Genomic DNA, 18,740 nt, shown 5'->3' with positions numbered 1-18,740 from the left:
GAAAAAAAAATGACACAGTGTGGAGATGGAGTGTCCTCACACCATGTTCCTATCCTTTTATTGCTGCAGATTTGTCACAACTTGCCCAGAAGTAACCAGATTCTTTCAACTTATCCAGTTTATCCACTGCGCGACTCGAAAGGAGCTTTAATAAATGTGTGCTGGCTGACAGCATATAGTCATTATACCCGGCAGCACATGAAGGTACATTCCAAGACCGGTCATAAACGTGCCTCTTCACTCACAATGAACTGCCCCTGTCTCTCCATATAGGCCGAGGAGTAAAAGTGGAGACCATCCTGAAGGACGACGAAACTCTGACATCATTCCTGCTGAGAGACGTTCCTCTGACAGAGTCTGTGGTGTATCAGTTAGTCAATTCTCAAATCAGGCCCGAACAGGTACGCAGACTCACATACATGCATAATCACACGCATACGTGATGGGGCTGAATAGCCAAGAGCACATACTGTAGCATTTCAACATCAATAAATCAGTACCCCAGTCATTTTCCGACAGCTGTGTTAGAAACACAACCAATGCAGAGACTGGCAGTCAACATCTGCCAGTCTTGACTGGTACCAGGTTGGATCCTGCCGGAGTGCTTCACACAACAACACGTAAAGAGAGCGTTGCCCCTTTGGTACAAATCTAAGCCTTTTAGAACTTTTGGCAATTTCAAATGAAGAAGTAAAAGACAAGAGGGCAGTTGACTGGCATTACAATCTGAATGCAATCCATGCTAGAATTATTGATCATCCTGGAGTTGATTTTTACTTTTTTTTTGCTTTTTCACAGGAATCGAACAATTCTTTGATTTAAGTCTGAATCTGTAAACCTTAACAACAAATCTTATGTGAAAGACCAGAAACTCACGATTTGTTGACGCAGCAGTGTTTCAGGAAACAGTTATTCCATTTTGGTGTTTGAGGAATTGACAAGCTTTATGAGGGATACGGTACATCTGGTTCAGTGGTTTTAATGATTCTGGCTGAAAAAACAGCCAGGGATATCCCTTTGGCAAACTTCATACAGCTAAACACATTCATTCGCTGAATCATTGCTTGCAGCTTTGTGGCTATTTGGCAGGCAAGTGCAGTTGCCTCAGATTTACAGGTCATGCAGACCTCTGTGATAGAATTGTGATGAGAGAGATCAGAGGAAGGGTCTCGAACCAGTTCTAAAGCTTTGCGTGTTCCCAGGAGCACAGTGTCCTCAATAATTGTCAAATGGAAGAAGTCTGAAACCACCAGAACTCTTCCTGGAGTTGGCCGTCCGGCCAAACTGAGTAACTGGGCAAGAGGGGCCTTGGTCAGGGAGATGACCAAGAAGCTTCAGGAGTCCTCTACAGAGATGGGAGAACCTGCCGGAAGGACGACCATCCGATCAGCACTGAATCAATCAGGCCTTTATGGCAGAGTGGCTAGACGGAAGGCGTTTTGCGTAAAAGAAGACAGCCTGCTGGGAGTTTGCCAAACAGCATTGAACCTCTGCCAAAGAGGCTTCTACTGAATTTCTTCAGCTGAAGTGCTTTGGAAATTTCTTTGGAAAAAGAGGAACTACTGTACCTGTAAGCTAAGATAAAAGACAGTATCTAAATGCTAAAAGTCACCCTAACCTACATCTCCCGTCCACTTTTTTTCCCCAGTTTGCCTTCGGGGTCCCAGACTTGCATTTAAAAGATATTGCCTGCAACCTGAACCTGCTAGAGCGATTCCTGATTTTCCCCAGCCGCCGAGGGCTCTATGCCGTTCGCAATGCCATGTGCATCCTTACCCAACAACGTCTGCAGATCATCGAGGACAAATTCTACGCCAACGTGGACTTTTTCAAGCTATTCCGGCTGGTCAGTGCTTGTTTATCCCGGGACTTATGGGGCTCATGGGGATGTTAGCTTTATAGGATGGAACCTGTTGATCCTGTCAAAGGTACACAAAATGTAGATTTTGACCAACTTCCTCAGATAAACAGAACCTGGAATAATTACCTCTAGTAAGCTGTAGATTGCTTAAAGCTTCAGCCTATCATCCAATGGTTTTAGCTTTTTATTTACTTAACCTCTGAGTAATATCTGCCAAATCAAAACTCCATCCTGTCCTAATTAAGCCCGCAGCCCTGTCTCTCCATTTGCACACTGCTCATAAGCACGCCAAGACTCTTTTAAGCCATCCATTGAAGGCTGACAGTATAAAACTTATATTCATTATATTATAAATTTGTGATATGCGTAAATTTTGCGTTGACAGGGTTATCCGGTCAGTTTATGAAGAGGAGAGGCCTGTATAGGGCTGTAACTGGATGAGTCCAATTTGGGATGTTGCCACGTTTACCAACTTGCTGTAAAGATCTATAAGGGTTAAGTCGGACGAGGCTCAGCCAAGTCAGACAAGGCTGAATGACCTGAGGTTGTGCTGGCATAGGGAAATATAGGATTTGGCAGGATATGTTCTCCAGCAGTGTCATTTAAGTGTTAACTTTTAGCCACGGCGTGTGTCTAATGGAAGCATTTATCTGGTTGACAGTATAATTTAATAATGTAACTGACCCATAAAAAAAAAAAATCCCCATTTAGGTAATTGAAAATGAAACATGAATATGAGGAGACTCATCCAAAGTCTTTAAAGACAACATAATGTTTTCATTGGCTACATTTTAACAGCTGTGTTTATTCTACTCTGACTTTACAAAATATTTAAATATTATATATTTTAGATATTATTTTCAAGAGTTACACTGATTGGGTGGCTCCAGGTGAAAGTCCTGGAGCCACCCAATCAGAAAAATGCCCCTCTTATTTGATACACTCAGATTATTATCTCCGGGCGCACCTTATGTCTGACTTCACATCAGGAGTATGCGCTCAGGTCACATCTGCATGAAAACAGCAAGCTGACACAGGCCCATTGTCCGACATACAGCATGTTTAAAGACAGGCGACGCATCCGATAAACATCTGTTTGCATTTTTATATGGGCTATGACTCATAGGGTGGAACAAATATTTCCCAGGGAAATGCTAGTTGCCTTTGTGCCTAAAGTAAATAAAGTCTTAAACTACTACTGAACTGCTGATAAGGCTTCATCATTCTCCGTTAAAGAACTCTGCATTCTGAGAAACACAAATGTGTGTATTGCAGATAACCATGAAAGATACATTTCAGATGTCAGTATTTTAATTTTCCAAAAATGCGGGAATATTCTAAGTATAAATATCACCATGTTGTGGAGAAAAGATAATATGTAAAGTGGTTGTAAAAATATGATTAGAATAATACGCAACCATGATCTGTTACTACAAATTTAAAAAATGCTAGTAACCAATTTTTAGAAACTAGAGTTGAAAAACACGTCTTAATATCTCCTGGTTTTTGATTAGAAAAATAATTTTTGTACAATTTTAGATTACATTTAAGACTAAATTAGTTTTTTAATACTTCTTAGATACAGCAAACAAACTTGAGAGGACATTTGAAACTGCAAACATTGCAAAACGACCTCCGAAAAAGAATGAGCTAACGTCACTTAGTTGAGAAAATTGCTTGACCTTGTTACACTGGAGCAGGGCCCTATTCATGTGCAAATGACCAAATTAACCGACTCTGCCGACACGCAGCGAGAACTTGTGAAACAGCCGTAAGCATTAGCTGAACAGACAGACTTAGCCTCTTTCCGTAATTAGCTTAGTGAGGAGACACTCCTCTCTTTAGTAATTACAGGGCACTGAGAGTAAACGTGGGCCACAGTGGGACAGACGGCAACAATGGCTGCCCTCTTCCTCGTCTTCATCCGGGCACAGTCACACGGGAGTGGGTCAAGTGTATTTAGTCGTCTGTCTTTCTTTGCTGTGGCAGGAAAATGCTTGAATTTTAGTCAGATCACACACACTCTCCCTCTTGCTGTCACACACACACACATCGGGATAGGAAGATCCCGATGTGTGTCAAAGAGGAAGGATGTCTCCTCTGGCAGTGCTGCGTCTTGGCCACGTGTTGCTTCCTGAACCTTTAGCCTATTGTGTTGTGAGCTGGCTGGAAGAGAAGCCAGTGCTCAGCAGATATAAGGGAAACATATTTTCAGGTGTTTCTCTTTAGTCCAGTAAAACATATTTATGTCAATACATATTTTCTCACCGTGCTAATTCGATCTTTTCATTCAGAGTGCTGTTTATAATAAAAAATTGTTTTGACATTGATCCTGAAATGGTCAATCAACATTTGACACGAAGGAAACAAGACGATCAGGTCTCTGCACTGCATTCGTACCGTAGGGGGACAGGTGGGAATGGGCTAGAAATCCGTTTCACGTAGGTGCTGCTTCAAGGCACAAAACAGGAACGTCTTGTACTTTGTGAGCCCCAAAAAACCAGAGAGAACCTCATTTTGAGTACACTATTGATCATGTGATCATGTTACCTGGTGGGGCCGCTTACTGGGTGCTATGAAGGGCCGGTATCGGCTCTTATCCTTCTTGCTCTCTGACACAAACAGAGGGACGCCAGGGACGGAGAAGGAGGAGACACTGGGTTCATGAGAAGTGTGGTGCTCAGGAAAATGACTACAGCATTGACATTAAAAAGATGTATTTGTGTTTCTCCCTAGCTCCCTCTTGTTCTGGACAATCATTCTCAAGGCATTGACATTCACTCCTGGGTACGGGTTGTCTCTGCCGCCTCAGACAAACTGCGAGAGGTAAGGCACAGCCCATGTTGCCCCAGTCCGGCTCCATTCAAAAGTTCACTAACTGCTATTTTTGGCCATCAGGAAACAGTTGCTTCCTCTTGCCTGAGTTTTTACGCAAACACAGACAGTAGGGGGATATCATTCAGTGCGTAGGAGGAAGGCTAAATCCAGAACAGGCCTATTTAGCCTCAAAAACAGGTATATCATCATGATGGGACCATCGCAATGGAAACAACACTGAGGCAGCGGGAACAGGTTAAACCTCCAGACATTGAGGTGAATGAAAAACAGAACGCCAGTGGTGACTGAATGATGTGTTTCTTTCTCTTACTGACATCAAGGCTATGAACCACCCGCATCAGTGAAAAGCCCTTTCTCACTTCTGTGAACCGTGTCACGGTTTAGAGGCAGATTGTGTATTTGTGCCGTTCTTGGTGTACCTGTGTTTCGCACATTCAGTGTACATGGGCATGTGGAAATACTGTTTTGTTTGTTGTGGATGTTTCCATGGGACATTTAGTGTAGCTGACAGTCCGACATCCTGTTGGCGAGACACTTGTCTCTGTCTCGATGCTATTGTGGAGACAGACGACGTGAATCCACTCGGTTGTTCCCCGCCTTTATACACTATAAAAATTCCATGTGCCCTTTGGAAGATTACGAGGCCAAAAAAATCTGAATTGTTGCTATTTGAGCACATTTGTATTTTTAAGGTAGCATAGTGTTGCTGTCCTATCAAAACCATGTATCTAGAAAAGGGCCGGCTTTCAGCTTTGTGACTATGCATTTTTCAAATAAGTTTTACGTGGTTTATTTGGCTTAAGAATTTTCTCAACCCTATAACCCAACAGCTAACCCTATAAGTTTACTGTAAAAATTCAAAATCCCCCAATTTGGAGATGCATTGTTTCCCCCGCACAGCAGTGATAGATAGGCAGACGGTCACCTGTGAAAATTCACGAAAAGGCTTTAGGCATGGGGCGACTTTATTTTCCAAAAGGAGGCACAGCATCAGGATGAGCACATCCTTGCATATTTCAGAATTCCTGTACATAAAGTACCTTTGTCTGGTGATCAGGTAGTGATGCAGATACTGTCTGTCCTGTAGCTACACGTCGTTTACATGTGTAAATTGACAAAATTTGATATGATGACACTGTACGGTTGTCATATGGTCCCCTGCAGAGGTTATCTGGGTACAATGACTTAACATATCTCGTAAATTCACATTTTTCTTTGTACCACCCCATTTTTTTTCTCATTTGTTTACATTTCATGTGGTATCTCATGTGATTCATCTAAGATCTGTCAAGGTCTTTGGTCTTTTAGAGCAGTGAAGTAGCTGGGGCCACTGGTTCTGGGGGTGTTTTTCCCCCTGTAAATTCACATTAAGTTTTATTATAGCAACACCATTAATATTCCTCAACATACAAATATTGGAGTCACCTTGATAATGTACACATAATAGGGTTACGCTGTGGCCTGCAGTTATAAATAGTTCACATTCTGAGACACACATTGTCTAACAGTTTGATGTAGTAGATGTCACAGTATCCATGAGCAATCCATGAATCGCCATGCACTGTTGAGGTCGTGAGCACAACATTGTTCCACAGCTGATGATCTACGTCAAAATCAATCCCGAATCTGAAAGTGAACGATTTAAACCACTGAATTTATGTGCAGAGTTCCACAAAACTCTAACGGTCAGAAGAGGCACAGGCAACCAAATTTGTATGTTTGCAATTCATCACGAGGCTCCCTGGGAGATGTAGTTTACTAGGGTTTGGATACTGTACATGTAATCTTCTACTTCTGACTTTTTAACAATGAACCAGATATTTTTAAAAGCAGTCTCATATTGTTTGTTCTGAAGTAACAACTGGGAGTTTTTTACGCATATCCAAGCCTCAGAAGTCCTCTATCTACTAGTAACCTAACAGTGTATAAGACAAAAAGTAAAGGACTCTCACTCACAAAACCCTGGACACCCAAAAACACTCTTATGGCCCTCTCATTTATATACTTGCACTGAACATGTATCTAACATAAGAGCAATGTTATGTTGCATGTAAAGGTTCCCATCTTCTCTGTTCATACTGACGCCCTGTTTTCCCTGCGTTATCTCTCCACAGTTGTTCCAGAGGAACAGCTCTAGGGAGCTCCTCCAGCTCATGGCTCCTCTCTTCCAGAACAGTCTGTCCTTCAGGCAGGTGATGGCCGCTGCCTCCCGCCTGGTATGTGGCTACACCGAGGGGGCTTTCTCCCGAGTCACCTCCTTTAACTGGTACGAGGACAATAACTACAAAGCCTTCTTGGGTATCAGCAGCAGCAGGGCTCAGGGCCACTACACATATGACAACAGCACCAGTGAGTAGACCATATACTAGTACGACAGATATTAGAGTAGGCTTTTCTGGAGCATCCCTACTCTAACTACGGATAGATATCAGAGGATCTCCTGGTTTCGTATGACAAACCCACCGGGTATATCCAGAACTTACATAACAGTTTTGAATGAAATCTTGGTTAAAACAACAACAACAACAAGAAACAGTGAAGTTTGGTCGTACATTCTGGTTCATAACTCCTGAAATGTGTTCTTGGTTATATTTTTTACAAAACAGTTTGTTCTCTTTTCCTCCTACACATTTCATCCAGTCTTGACCTAATTTGATACGTAGCGTTTTTGGATAAACACGGCAACTATTTTTTAATTTATCTATGATACGCCACTGTTTTCCTATAATTGATTGCCAAATTCTTGTCTTTCTCTCCAGCTCTTTTCTGCAATGATCTGATGAGAGAACTGGAGTCCAACCCTGCCACCAGGATTGTGTGGAACTCCGTCAAGCCCATGCTGATGGGACAGATCCTCTACGCCCCTGACTCACCGGCTGTCAGACAGATCATACGAAATGTGAGCAGCACACGTGGTGGAAACTTGCTATAGTACCACGGTTTAATACATTTGAAATAGCGCAAGTCAAACTCTCAGCCTTGTTAATACCATGTTCTGCAGAGCAAAACAGGTTGAGTCATTTTGCTGGGATTCTGCCACATACACTGAAAAGCTGACAAATATGTCATTATTACTCTATTGTTGATTGACACAACACAATGATGGCATGTAGCCGATAGGTGGGAGAACTTGTCAACAGCCCAGGCCTGGTAGAGCTCTCTAAGTAAACTGTCTGTTTGGTACAAGATCGCGTGCGCTTTACTTTTTGCTTTTCCACACCCACAGAAACTAAAAGAGGGAGAGGTAACGAAAACTTCATAAAAATAAATGATGATTTCCCATATTACCACCTTCAGATGTTTCCCATTCTTCCATAACATCCAGATCTTTGGTTTTTGCCTTAGAGCGGGCAAGCCTACTGCAGCGAACAATACATTTTCCCCTCAAAAGAGGCTCGGCCTTCCTCATGTAATGTCTAGCCCTTTGTATCTAGATGTAGATACTTGTTGGTCAAAGCCCTCCAGGGGGGCAGCAGTCATGGATGGCTTGGTTGCAATGGAAGGGCACAAGCTGATCGGCTGTGGTGACTACCACACAGTCTAGTGGCGCCATGGCTCTTTCAGTGTTATGTAAGCAGCAAGAGTCTGTCCTTAAAGACGTGTGATCACACACAAAAAGGACACACACACTTGTGTTTCCTCTTTCCCGACCTTTAATGCCCTCTTTGTTTTGTTCCCTCAGATTGGATCTTAATTGCACTAAGCAATGACCAAGGGGTTAATCCATTACTTTAAAAGACCAGAAATATGGCCTCCACAGGCTCTTTGTCTTCTTCCTCTTAACTCTGTCATGCATCAGTGTGGTGAAGCATCGTGCCTTTAAACATATGTTGTCATGCTTTATGCGAGTGCTCTGGTGTCATGTTGACGATGTAGCTTATCTGCATCCTGCCGTCACTGCTCCCTGCTGTATTTTCTTACTCTTTACAAACACTGGGAGGGACAAGGAAGTTGCCACAGGACAGACAGGAGGTTTGCACACGATCATCAAGCTTGATATTCATCAAGCACGGTTGAGTTTGACACATTGAACATTTTCTGAATCGAAAGTAGAGTACATTTTGTGGCAATTTTGTGCTCAAAACGGTACACGCCCAACACACTGCATAGTAAAAGACTAGATTTAAAGCGAGCGTCTTCAAATCCTTCCTCGTGCTGTCATCCCACACTTTAACAGATATAGCCATATGATAGTCCTCTTACGTAAACTGTGCAACAGAGGAATTACCTGGGAAGTTGGAACCGGTCATTGGCGTTCATGAACAGGTTGAATCACAGATTATTTATCTATGAATTGTGTTCATCTAGAGAGTATCCTTGACATCAGTGTTTTGATGACTGTACTCACTGCCTGTTAAACATAGGTTTTGCAAGGACAGCATAACGTATGTATTTATCCAGTCAGCAACCACTTGATGTGTTTGCCACCTCCTCCTTACATAGTGGCTACAGATGCATGAGTAGTGTGCGCCAGGGCACTACGAGTTTTTTAATTGAGTTTAGTAGATAATTGCGGGACTGAGTGCTCTCTTTGTTGTAACATTACATTTACTGTTGTGTACATATGCATATACAAAGAACACCCTACGTCTTGGCTAGCTAGCAGATCTTTCGACTGCCGCCTCGAAGAAATCACCTCAAGGAGCCCCAACACCCCTCCCAGTTTTCCCTGCCTTTTTAAACTGCCCTGGGGAATGAGGAAGTAGTCACTTGTGGGAACCTGACTGAGATTCACTGGGCAGCCTGAATGAATTCGGCCGGTTGTCACCAACGGCCTCCATTGTCACCCCGGCTCCATTGTCCCCATTGTCACCCAAAATCAGACACACACAAGAGGCGTTTAATTGGGTGTACTCTTGAGCGCTTTCATCCCCCACTGCACATGACTGAGTACTGAAATAGCCAGTGTTTGGTATTTGCCACACAAAGCACTGTACTCACACACATCCAGGGTTTTAACGATAAGCGTGCAGTAAATATTTGACGATTTGGCACAGAGTGCATTTGTTGCACAGTTGCTGGTTATCTGACCAGGCCCGCGGGAATTCTTTGTGTGAGAATGTGTGTGTTGTCTTTTCAAAAGCCTGTTTTCACAGAGAGTTAAATGTGGGAATGGTATGTAGCAGGAGATTAGGAGAACTGTGACAGTGTGTATTTGAGTTAGCGAGTGTTGTGTACACATGTGCACGTGTATACATGTGTGGATTTGACATTTACCGCAACAGGTTAATTTCTTCTATGTGAGCAAAATGTGTGTATTTCCATGTGTCACTGTGTTTCTAACTGTTGTGCACCCAGATATGGGCATTTGTGATAATAATTTCCTGTCCTTTCAACCTTGAAACACCAACCATCCACAAACACACACACACACACACACACACACACACACACACACACACACACACACACACACACACACACACATCTCCATCTCCTGCAGGCTAACACTACATTTGAGGAGCTGGAGAGGCTGAGGACGATGGGGAAGGCCTGGGAGGAAGTGGCTCCTCAGATCTGGGCCTTTTTCCAAGATGGAGTCCAAGTCAAGATGATCCGGGTAGGACAACACTATAGTGTTACTGAATAATTTGGTTTAAACAGTACAGAACACCATAAATAATGAGGACAGGGATAAAGTAAGTTTATCAAATCACATGTTCATCATAGACACTCCTTTGGAGAGTCAGTGAACAAAATACAAGATTGCGAGCATGATCGCAGCATTTCAATCACTTAACCTAACAACAAACTTCAGCTGGGGTTTAAAATTACATGTACATATCAGCCCTACTGTTCCCAATACAGCAGATATGATCAGGGTCTACCTTTGTGTTGCCATTCAGCTGACATCCAATGATAAACAACAGTCTCTTTGAATGAGATGATTAATGACTGCGTTGTTTTTCTATCCTGGTCTTTTACTCATTCATAATTTCTGCTGAGGTCAAAGGAGTTCATGAAGTTTCTTGCTTGAATATAGAACATTATCTTCCCGTTTTCCATTTATCCCTCCCCTTCGCAACACTGTGCGTCTTTCCCTCTTATTATACTAATTTTTTCCACTCTATGTCTATTCTATTTATGTCCGTGTTTGCTTCCCTCTAACTGATGGAAAAAACATGCCAGGAGACAAATAGATGGGGAATGTAACATGATGAGGAGGGTTGATCTTCACCAAACAAATCTAATAACAATGTCATTGCTTTCATGAAGTTAATGTTTTTGCCAAATTCTACACTATTGCTTTCTCTGTCTTTTTTCTACTTAGATTACTTGTTATCACGTGTTATTTTGTTCCTACCAGTTTTCTCAGCAACATCTTCCTTGTATTAAAGCCTCTTGCTCTTAATGGAAAAAAACAGGGTAAATAAAGATTTTTCCCCTACTTCCTTTTGTTTCAGGACACCATCTGTAATCCGTCGGTGATGGATTTCATTGACAGGAGTCTAGAGGAGGCGCCGTTCTCTTCCAAACACATCCTCAACTTCCTGTACAACGGCCCACCAGAGGGCCGTCCAGATGACATGCCTGATTTTGACTGGCGAAACATCTTTAACCTCACTGACCGGGTCATTCGGATGCTGAACCGATATGGGGATGTGAGTGGGCATTACTAAAAAAATGTAGGTTTTGTTTGTGCAGAATAGAATGGACTTGTTGGCAAAATTTTTGTGCCTCTCAAATACCTATGGCTGGACTGGAAATACAGTCACCAAGCACTTTATTAGGAACATCTCTACACCTGCTTATTCATGCAATTACCCAATCAGCCAATCATATGGCAGCAGTGCAGCAAATAAAATCCTGCAGATACAGGTCAGGAGCTTCAGTTAATGTTCACATCAAACGGTTGAAAAAATGTGATCTCTGTGACTCTGACTGCGAAATAATTTGTTAGTGCCAGAAGGGCTGGTTTGAGTATTTCTGAAACTGCTGATTTAAACACACAACAGTCTCTAGAGTTTTTACTCAGAATGGAGCCAAAAACCAAAAACATCCATTGAGCATCAGTTCATGATGAAGAGAGGTCAGAGGAGAATGATAGGACTGGTTGGAGCTGACAGAAACGCTACGGTAACTCAGGTAACCACTGTTTACAACTGTGGTGAGTATTGTGTATTTCATAACCGGTTACGAGGGTTTTTCCCAAATTTCTAGACTGTAGCTCTGTGTGAATTGACACAGGAAGTGCTTTGACGATTTCCAGCTTCTGTCAAATTCTTTGTTGCCTGGTTCAAGGACACACAGGAGGTTTACGTCAGCGTGTAGCCTAAGCTCCATCTCGCCTCATTAAGGCCTAATGTCAGAACAGAGATAAAGGGATATATGTGGGATGAGCAATTGGAGAGTGAGAACACTGAATCTGACCATAATTGGTAACGAACCAAAGTTGGGAGTGGGATACCCTGAATATTAAAGGGTTAATTTGCATAAGCCTATATATTTGGGACAACACCCTGATATTGTTGGAGAATCAGAATTGGAGAATCAGAATTGGAGAATCTGAATCGACTGGACCCTTGCAGGCTTTTTAATTTGACTTCAATGATTCTCTCCCTGCAAACTATGTATACCTGATTTTTATAAATAAAGAAAACTCAAAAGGAGCATCGACATGCTGTGAATCATTCTTCTCCACTCAAGAGGTTCAAGGTCGTGATATACGACATGAGCAGAGAAGCATCTCAGGGTGAACAACACGTCCGACCTTGAGGTGGACGGTCTACAACAGCAGAAGACCAAGTCAGGTTCCAGTCCTGTCAGCCAAGAACAGAAACCTGAGGCTGCAGTGGACACAGGCTGCACCAACACTGGACAGTGAAAGGCTGGAAAAACGTAGCCTGGTCTGATGGATCTGGATTTTCTGCTGAGGCAGCAGGTGGTGGGGTCAGAATTTGGCATCAACATCATGAATCCATGGACCCAACCTGCTTTGTGTCAACAGTCCAGGCTGGTGGTGGTGTAACGGTGTGGGGAATGTTTTCTTGGTTCACTTGGTTCACCATTAATATCAATCAACCATAGTTTGAATGTCACAGCTTGTCTGAGTGATGCTGACCATGTGCTTCCCTTTATGGCCACAGTTTACCATCTTCTAACGGCTACTTCCAGCAGGATTATGCACCATGTCCCAAAGTAAAAGTCGTCTCAAACTGGTTTCATTAACATGACAGTGAGTTCAGTCAACTCCAGTGGGCCCCCCAGTCACCAGATCTGGATCCAGTAGAAGACCTTTGGGATGTGGTAGAACAGGAGACTGGCAGCTTGAATGTGCAGCTGACAAATCTGCAGAAATGATGCGATGCAATCACGTCAACATGGACCAGAACCTCAGAGGAAAGTTTCCAACATCTGGTGGAATCCGCGTCACAAAGAACTGAGGCTGTTTTGAGAGCAAAGGGAGGAACTACCCAGTATTAGTATGATGTTCCTAATAAAGTGCCAGCATTAAAATTATATTGACCAGGCAAAGAGGGATCTAAATTTCCAGATGAAAATAAAGTGCCAGGATCATTTTTGCTAACTTCTTACTCTTTTCTCCCACTGTACTCTGACAGTAAGAATGTGGACTCTTTTTCCACATTTCACTTCCCCTTGAATGTCAAGTTCTAGGACAGGCCTATTCATGATATAATCCAATTAGGCACAGGTCTCGTCACTTGTTGATTTCAATACCCTGGCTGCCTAACCACTGTGTGCTCAATACTACTCCTGACGTGATGTGAGAGTTTAGATAAGCTGTCTTTGCGCTCTCCAATTTGTCTCCCTGCACAGAGACATGGAAATCTACCCAGGTGGGCGAGAGCCGGAGAAGCAAACTAGCTGTCGAGTCCCTTTTGTTTACTGCTGATGGAGTGGAGGGTTAAAAAGAACAAAAACACATCACATACCTTCTCTCACAAAGGCCCTACACATTTAAAGTTGGCCAGTGTATTTGAAACAAAGTTAAAATCACCCCTTTCTCTGTGGGGGCTAATCTGGATGAGAGGCCCATCGCCCTGGGGGGTGACATGGGGGGCACCTGGGGGCATGGCTGGGTGGATGGTTGGTGCTCTTTGTTTTTGTCCAAGTTGAAGCTTACAGCACTTGAGTGTGACAGGGAGAGTTGGAACGACTGAGGCCGATTAGATACAGCTGTCACTCCATCCACCATCCTTTATAAAGCAACAACAATGACCGTGGGCTTGATGGCTGGTTGGCTGCGTGTTGGTGGCATGCATGCATATCACACCACGCAGTGGGGCTGCCATGTTAGTTGGTGAATGCTTGGGTAAATAAAGGGATGGCCTTATAGATTTGAATCATTGTGCATCTTTGGACTATGCTATGTCTGCAAAATGCATACGGTATTTGCATGTACTTTGATTGCACGTCTCTGTTTCCGGGGCAAATTGTGTGTGTGTGTGTGCGTGCGTGTGCTTTGGGTGTGGGTGGGTATCTTTGCATGGGATCTCAGGGGTAAATTGTTATTTTGGAGTGTTTCCTCCTGGATCAGGGCCTCCCTATTTGCATTAGACTACAGTGAATGGGTATATCAGACATACTTTGCAGGGAATAGACAGCCACTTCTCAAATGTCACTGCAAATGTGCATGTAGAATGTCGATCATAGTGACTTGAGCCAACACTGGCATCTCTGGCCTTTTTCACTTTTTAAAAAAAAGTATACTGACCTAGCCAAATACTAAGACTAAATGATTAAAAGAGAAGGCATTTTTTGACAAATAAACACTTATTTTTTCACATCTGATCACGCTACCGGCATGGCTCTCGGAATGGAAGTGCCAATCTGATCCAGTGAAAGATCTCAACATCTACAGGACAGATTGGCACATTGAAACTTTGGTGATACCCTGACTTTTCATCTAGCTCCAGTATGTGGTTCACACCTGTTTCGAGTGAAATATCTCGACAACCACTGGATGGAATGGTTTGGTTCAGGTACTCATGCCCCCAGCAGGATAAATTGTATTAACCTCGGTGATCTATTTAACTTTTCATCTAGCATCATCATCAGGTTGAAATTTTATTTTGACCAGTACTTTACCTGCAAAACTAATGGCATTCCCATCAGCCTCAGCTTTACTTTGTGTTTACCTAATTCACAAATGTTAGCTAAAAAGCTAAACTAAGATGGTGAACATATGGTAAACATGTCACTGTAAGCATTGTTAGCATACTGACATGAGTATTTTGAAAACCGCAAGGCTTTTGATTGCTGGACTGTTTACAGCTTAAGCCGCTGTCCTCCCACAATATATATGAAAATCAAGGATAAAGAGTATCAAATGTGTTTCAAAGGGATTCTGCCAGTGACCTAGAGGCAAACTGACACTACCACATTTTTAAGGTGAACTTCAACTACACCACTTTGTACTTGTTGTACTGCTGTTTTGCCGATCCTCCTCTGACTTCCCATAGTTTACCCCTGGTCTAAGATCGGTCCATTCATATGTTGCTCTCTGTCTTGTTCATACTCTCTCACCCAGTGTGTGATCCTGGATAAGTTTGTGGCTCTGCCTGATGAGGATGCTGTCACTCAACGGGCTTTGGACCTGTTGGAGGAGAGCAAGTTCTGGGCAGGCCTCGTCTTTGTAAATATGTACCCCTGGACCGCCAACGTCCCTCCTCATGTTAAGTTCAAGATCCGTATGGATATTGATGCAGTGGAGCGCACCAATAAGGTCAAAGACAGGTTAGAACCAAAGTCAAGCGGAAATAATGGGTTTAGTATAATGATGATAAACCTAGAGACTAAATATGTGTGTTGCTCAGGTATTGGGACCCTGGCCCCAGAGCTGATCCTATGGATGACCTCCGCTATGTGTGGGGCGGCTTTGCTTACCTTCAGGACATAATAGAGCATGGCATCATCAAGACTCAGACTGGAAGAGAGTGGCCTCTGGGTGTTTACCTTCAGCAGATGCCCTACCCTTGTTATGTGGATGATCTGTGAGTGGAGAACATGATCATTTAGTAACTTTAAACAAAGTTCAGTCACATTTAACAGCTATAACCAAATTCAATGTTGATTTTTTCTTAGCTTTTGATTTACAAGGTACAGTCATGATTTAGTATTACAGCACTTAGTTAACGATTTTGTTGGTAGTGAACCTGATAGATTGAATCACACAGTGCTGGTTTCCTGCATCAGTCACTACGTTCTTCTCCTCCATCGTATTTCCTCTCCCGCTCCTCCATCCAGCTTCATGCTGACATTGAACCGCTGTTTCCCCATCTTCATGGTACTGGCCTGGGTCTACTCTGTGTCCATGATAGTCAAGAGTATCGTTCTAGAGAAGGAACTCCGTCTGAAGGAGACCCTGAGGGCCATGGGGGTCACTAACGGCGTCATCTGGGCCACCTGGTTTATTGACAGCTTCATCATGATGGGCACTAGCACCGCTCTCCTCACCGCCATCATCATGGTGAGGGAAAATTTACCAAAATTCTTCTCCTTTGTCTCATACTTGGTCATTATGTTTAGGCAGGTGTAAAAACTGATACTGCAGTGTATGTGTATTCCAGCTCCTCTAGTGTGTGTAGACTTTTCTCCCCTATGTTCCAGCACATTTCTGATGAACTTCATTTTGGCCTTTCAATATAATGGCATTTAGTTGCCATTTTTACCATTTGATTTTATACTACAATCCATGTCTGACCAGAGACACTTAATCCACCTGTGAAGCTAATGTCTCTCAATGATTAATTCAGTGCATCTCCGATCATGTTAACTAGCCTGGCTATAAATGTCAAAATACCTGGCAGTTTCACTGTTAATCATTATCATGTCTTTTTCCTTGCAATAATTAATGACAGTGGCTACCTCATTCAACTTACACTATTAATCATTAATGAAAGAACTGTGAATACCATGACATCATAGCAATTATATCATTGGCTTTGGAGGAACGAGCCCGTCAACCATTAACACCTCTACCTTGTAAAACTCAAAAGTCCAGTCATAATAGTAAGATGGACTGTTCTGGCCTCTAGTGGTTAACTTCTGTAAAGCAATATGTTATACTGAGATCAGCCAAATAATAAATGCATCCGTATTTCATGTCACTTATTTATTATTGTTATTTTCATTTAGTTATTTTACTTCAAACTATTTTAAATTTATGTTCAACATTCCAGTGTTTAGGGAGATGATGCAAATTGTGATGCAAATTACATTCCGTCGAATATTAAAAACCATATGTGCTGTATTGTCATACAGTGTAGATCAAGATGTAATTTCTTAGTATTAAGAGTAAGGAACATTTCAGCGGGAAAATCAGAGATAACGAGCCTAGCTACTGTATCTACAGCAACTTGCTCTGAAGCAATCAAATCAGTTTTTGGGCAAATGTCTCTCTTTCACTTCCCTCTGCCCAGTGATTTACAAAAGCATTCATGTAAGTACAAGTTTTGTTTGGTCTTCTCGTGCAGATAGTCCTTCAGCGCATTGCGACTGAAAACACCCCTCTGTGTGTTTCTTTCTGGCCTACAGGGAGGGAGGGTACTGAACTACAGCAATCCAATCATCCTCTTCCTCTTTCTACTCACCTTCACTATGGCGACCATCATGCAGTGCTTCCTCCTCAGCGTCTTCTTCAACCAGGCCAACCTGGCAGCAGCCTGCTGTGGCATTGTTTACTTCACCCTTTACCTCCCGCACATCTTCTTCTTCGCCTGGCAAGACCGCATCACAAAAGACATGAAGATCCTGGTGGTGGGTGTCACATTGCTTGAGAATAAAGGACATTGCAAATGAGATTTAATAAATATATATAGATAGGATCGATGGAGTCATTAAAGTAAGTACCATTTGCCACATAATGTAAGTCTAGCCCCATCTACGGTACCAGGCTTGAAAACCTCTCATGCTCTTCTCAGAGTCTGCTGTCCCAAGTGGCGTTTGGCTTTGGGACAGAGTACCTGTCACGGTACGAGGAGCAGGGTTTGGGTCTGCAGTGGGACAACATCCAGACCAGCCCTCTGGAGGGGGACGAGTTCTCCTTCCTCACCTCCATCTGCATGATGGGACTGGACACTGCACTGTATGCTGTGCTGGCCTGGTACCTGGACAATGTCTTCCCTGGTCAGTGCATTAGAGAGAAATGAAGGGTTCGGTTACAACTTCCGCTCGTATATGTAGTCGCATTACTTTTACTGATCAATTCTGGGACGCGAGATGTTTTGTTTATTTACATATTTACAGTAGCTCAGGTGTCAAATACTTTCTTTCGATCCATCACAGGACAGTATGGAATTGGACGACCATTTTACTTCCCCTTCTTGCCCTGTTATTGGGTCAACACTGTGGCTCCAGCTTCAAGTAAGTGAATCACTGACCATAAGGTTTTTCCTAAAATTAATGTGTTTCATTTATGTATAAAATACAGAGGACCTAGAGTTTAAAGTGTCTGTGACATAAACAGCAGTCTCAGCCCAAAGTCCATTTTTGCATTCCGTTATTTTTCTCAAAGGCAACAACAAACTTGAGTTGCATCAAAAAGGCTTCGATAACCTTGCAAACAAGGATCAAGGAGAGCAGCAGAAAAAAGTGGAGGAGGAAAACCAGGAACCAGAGAAGAACCAGGAGAAACCTAAGACTCTGGAGGAGACGGCCTCATGTGAGCACCAGGCCCAGCGGGAGAGGCTGGGGAAGGAGAACCAGGCTGAGGGCGAAGAGAACAAGGAGAAAGATGGTATAACAGCTGCTTATACGTGTTTTTTTTCTTTTCTTTTTTTGGTTTTTAAAAAAAAAATTTCATTAGAACTCTTTTATCAAGACCCTTGCTCTCACTGTCCCTCTCTGCTGGTCAGTTTTGATGTGTGGGAACTCAGTGCCCTTGTGTGTATTTACATTTGCTGGCATATGTGAACACACACATCGCTAGCCTCTCAGTTCCTTCTCAGTTTGCTTAGTTAATAAATGATGGAAACTGTTCTCTTTGCGTTCCAGTCCCCAGACCTCATCTGTGTCCTGCCTCTTTCATACACATTCGGGAATTAAAATGACACTATTGTTAGTGTCATTTAAAAAATAA

The 18,740-nt window shown here is 42.8% G+C and overlaps 1 protein-coding gene across 1 annotated transcript in view; it reads left to right on the top strand.

Moving 5' to 3' along the window:
- Positions 1-18,740, top strand: part of abca4a (ATP-binding cassette, sub-family A (ABC1), member 4a) — a 35,719-nt gene that overhangs the window by 3,894 nt on the left and 13,085 nt on the right. Inside the window, exons 5-18 of the mRNA XM_040126487.1 lie at positions 274-401; positions 1,649-1,846; positions 4,598-4,687; positions 6,814-7,048; positions 7,459-7,598; positions 10,143-10,259; positions 11,104-11,301; positions 15,192-15,397; positions 15,478-15,654; positions 15,908-16,130; positions 17,198-17,419; positions 17,584-17,788; positions 17,948-18,025; positions 18,177-18,398. Of these exons, the coding sequence (XP_039982421.1) occupies positions 274-401; positions 1,649-1,846; positions 4,598-4,687; positions 6,814-7,048; positions 7,459-7,598; positions 10,143-10,259; positions 11,104-11,301; positions 15,192-15,397; positions 15,478-15,654; positions 15,908-16,130; positions 17,198-17,419; positions 17,584-17,788; positions 17,948-18,025; positions 18,177-18,398 (2,439 nt within the window). The remainder of the gene's footprint in view (positions 1-273; positions 402-1,648; positions 1,847-4,597; positions 4,688-6,813; positions 7,049-7,458; positions 7,599-10,142; positions 10,260-11,103; positions 11,302-15,191; positions 15,398-15,477; positions 15,655-15,907; positions 16,131-17,197; positions 17,420-17,583; positions 17,789-17,947; positions 18,026-18,176; positions 18,399-18,740) is intronic.

This window comes from Xiphias gladius, chromosome 5, assembly GCF_016859285.1.
Source record: "Xiphias gladius isolate SHS-SW01 ecotype Sanya breed wild chromosome 5, ASM1685928v1, whole genome shotgun sequence".
NCBI classification, from domain to species: Eukaryota; Metazoa; Chordata; class Actinopteri; order Istiophoriformes; family Xiphiidae; genus Xiphias; species Xiphias gladius.
This window is presented reverse-complemented; position numbering and strand designations above follow the sequence as displayed.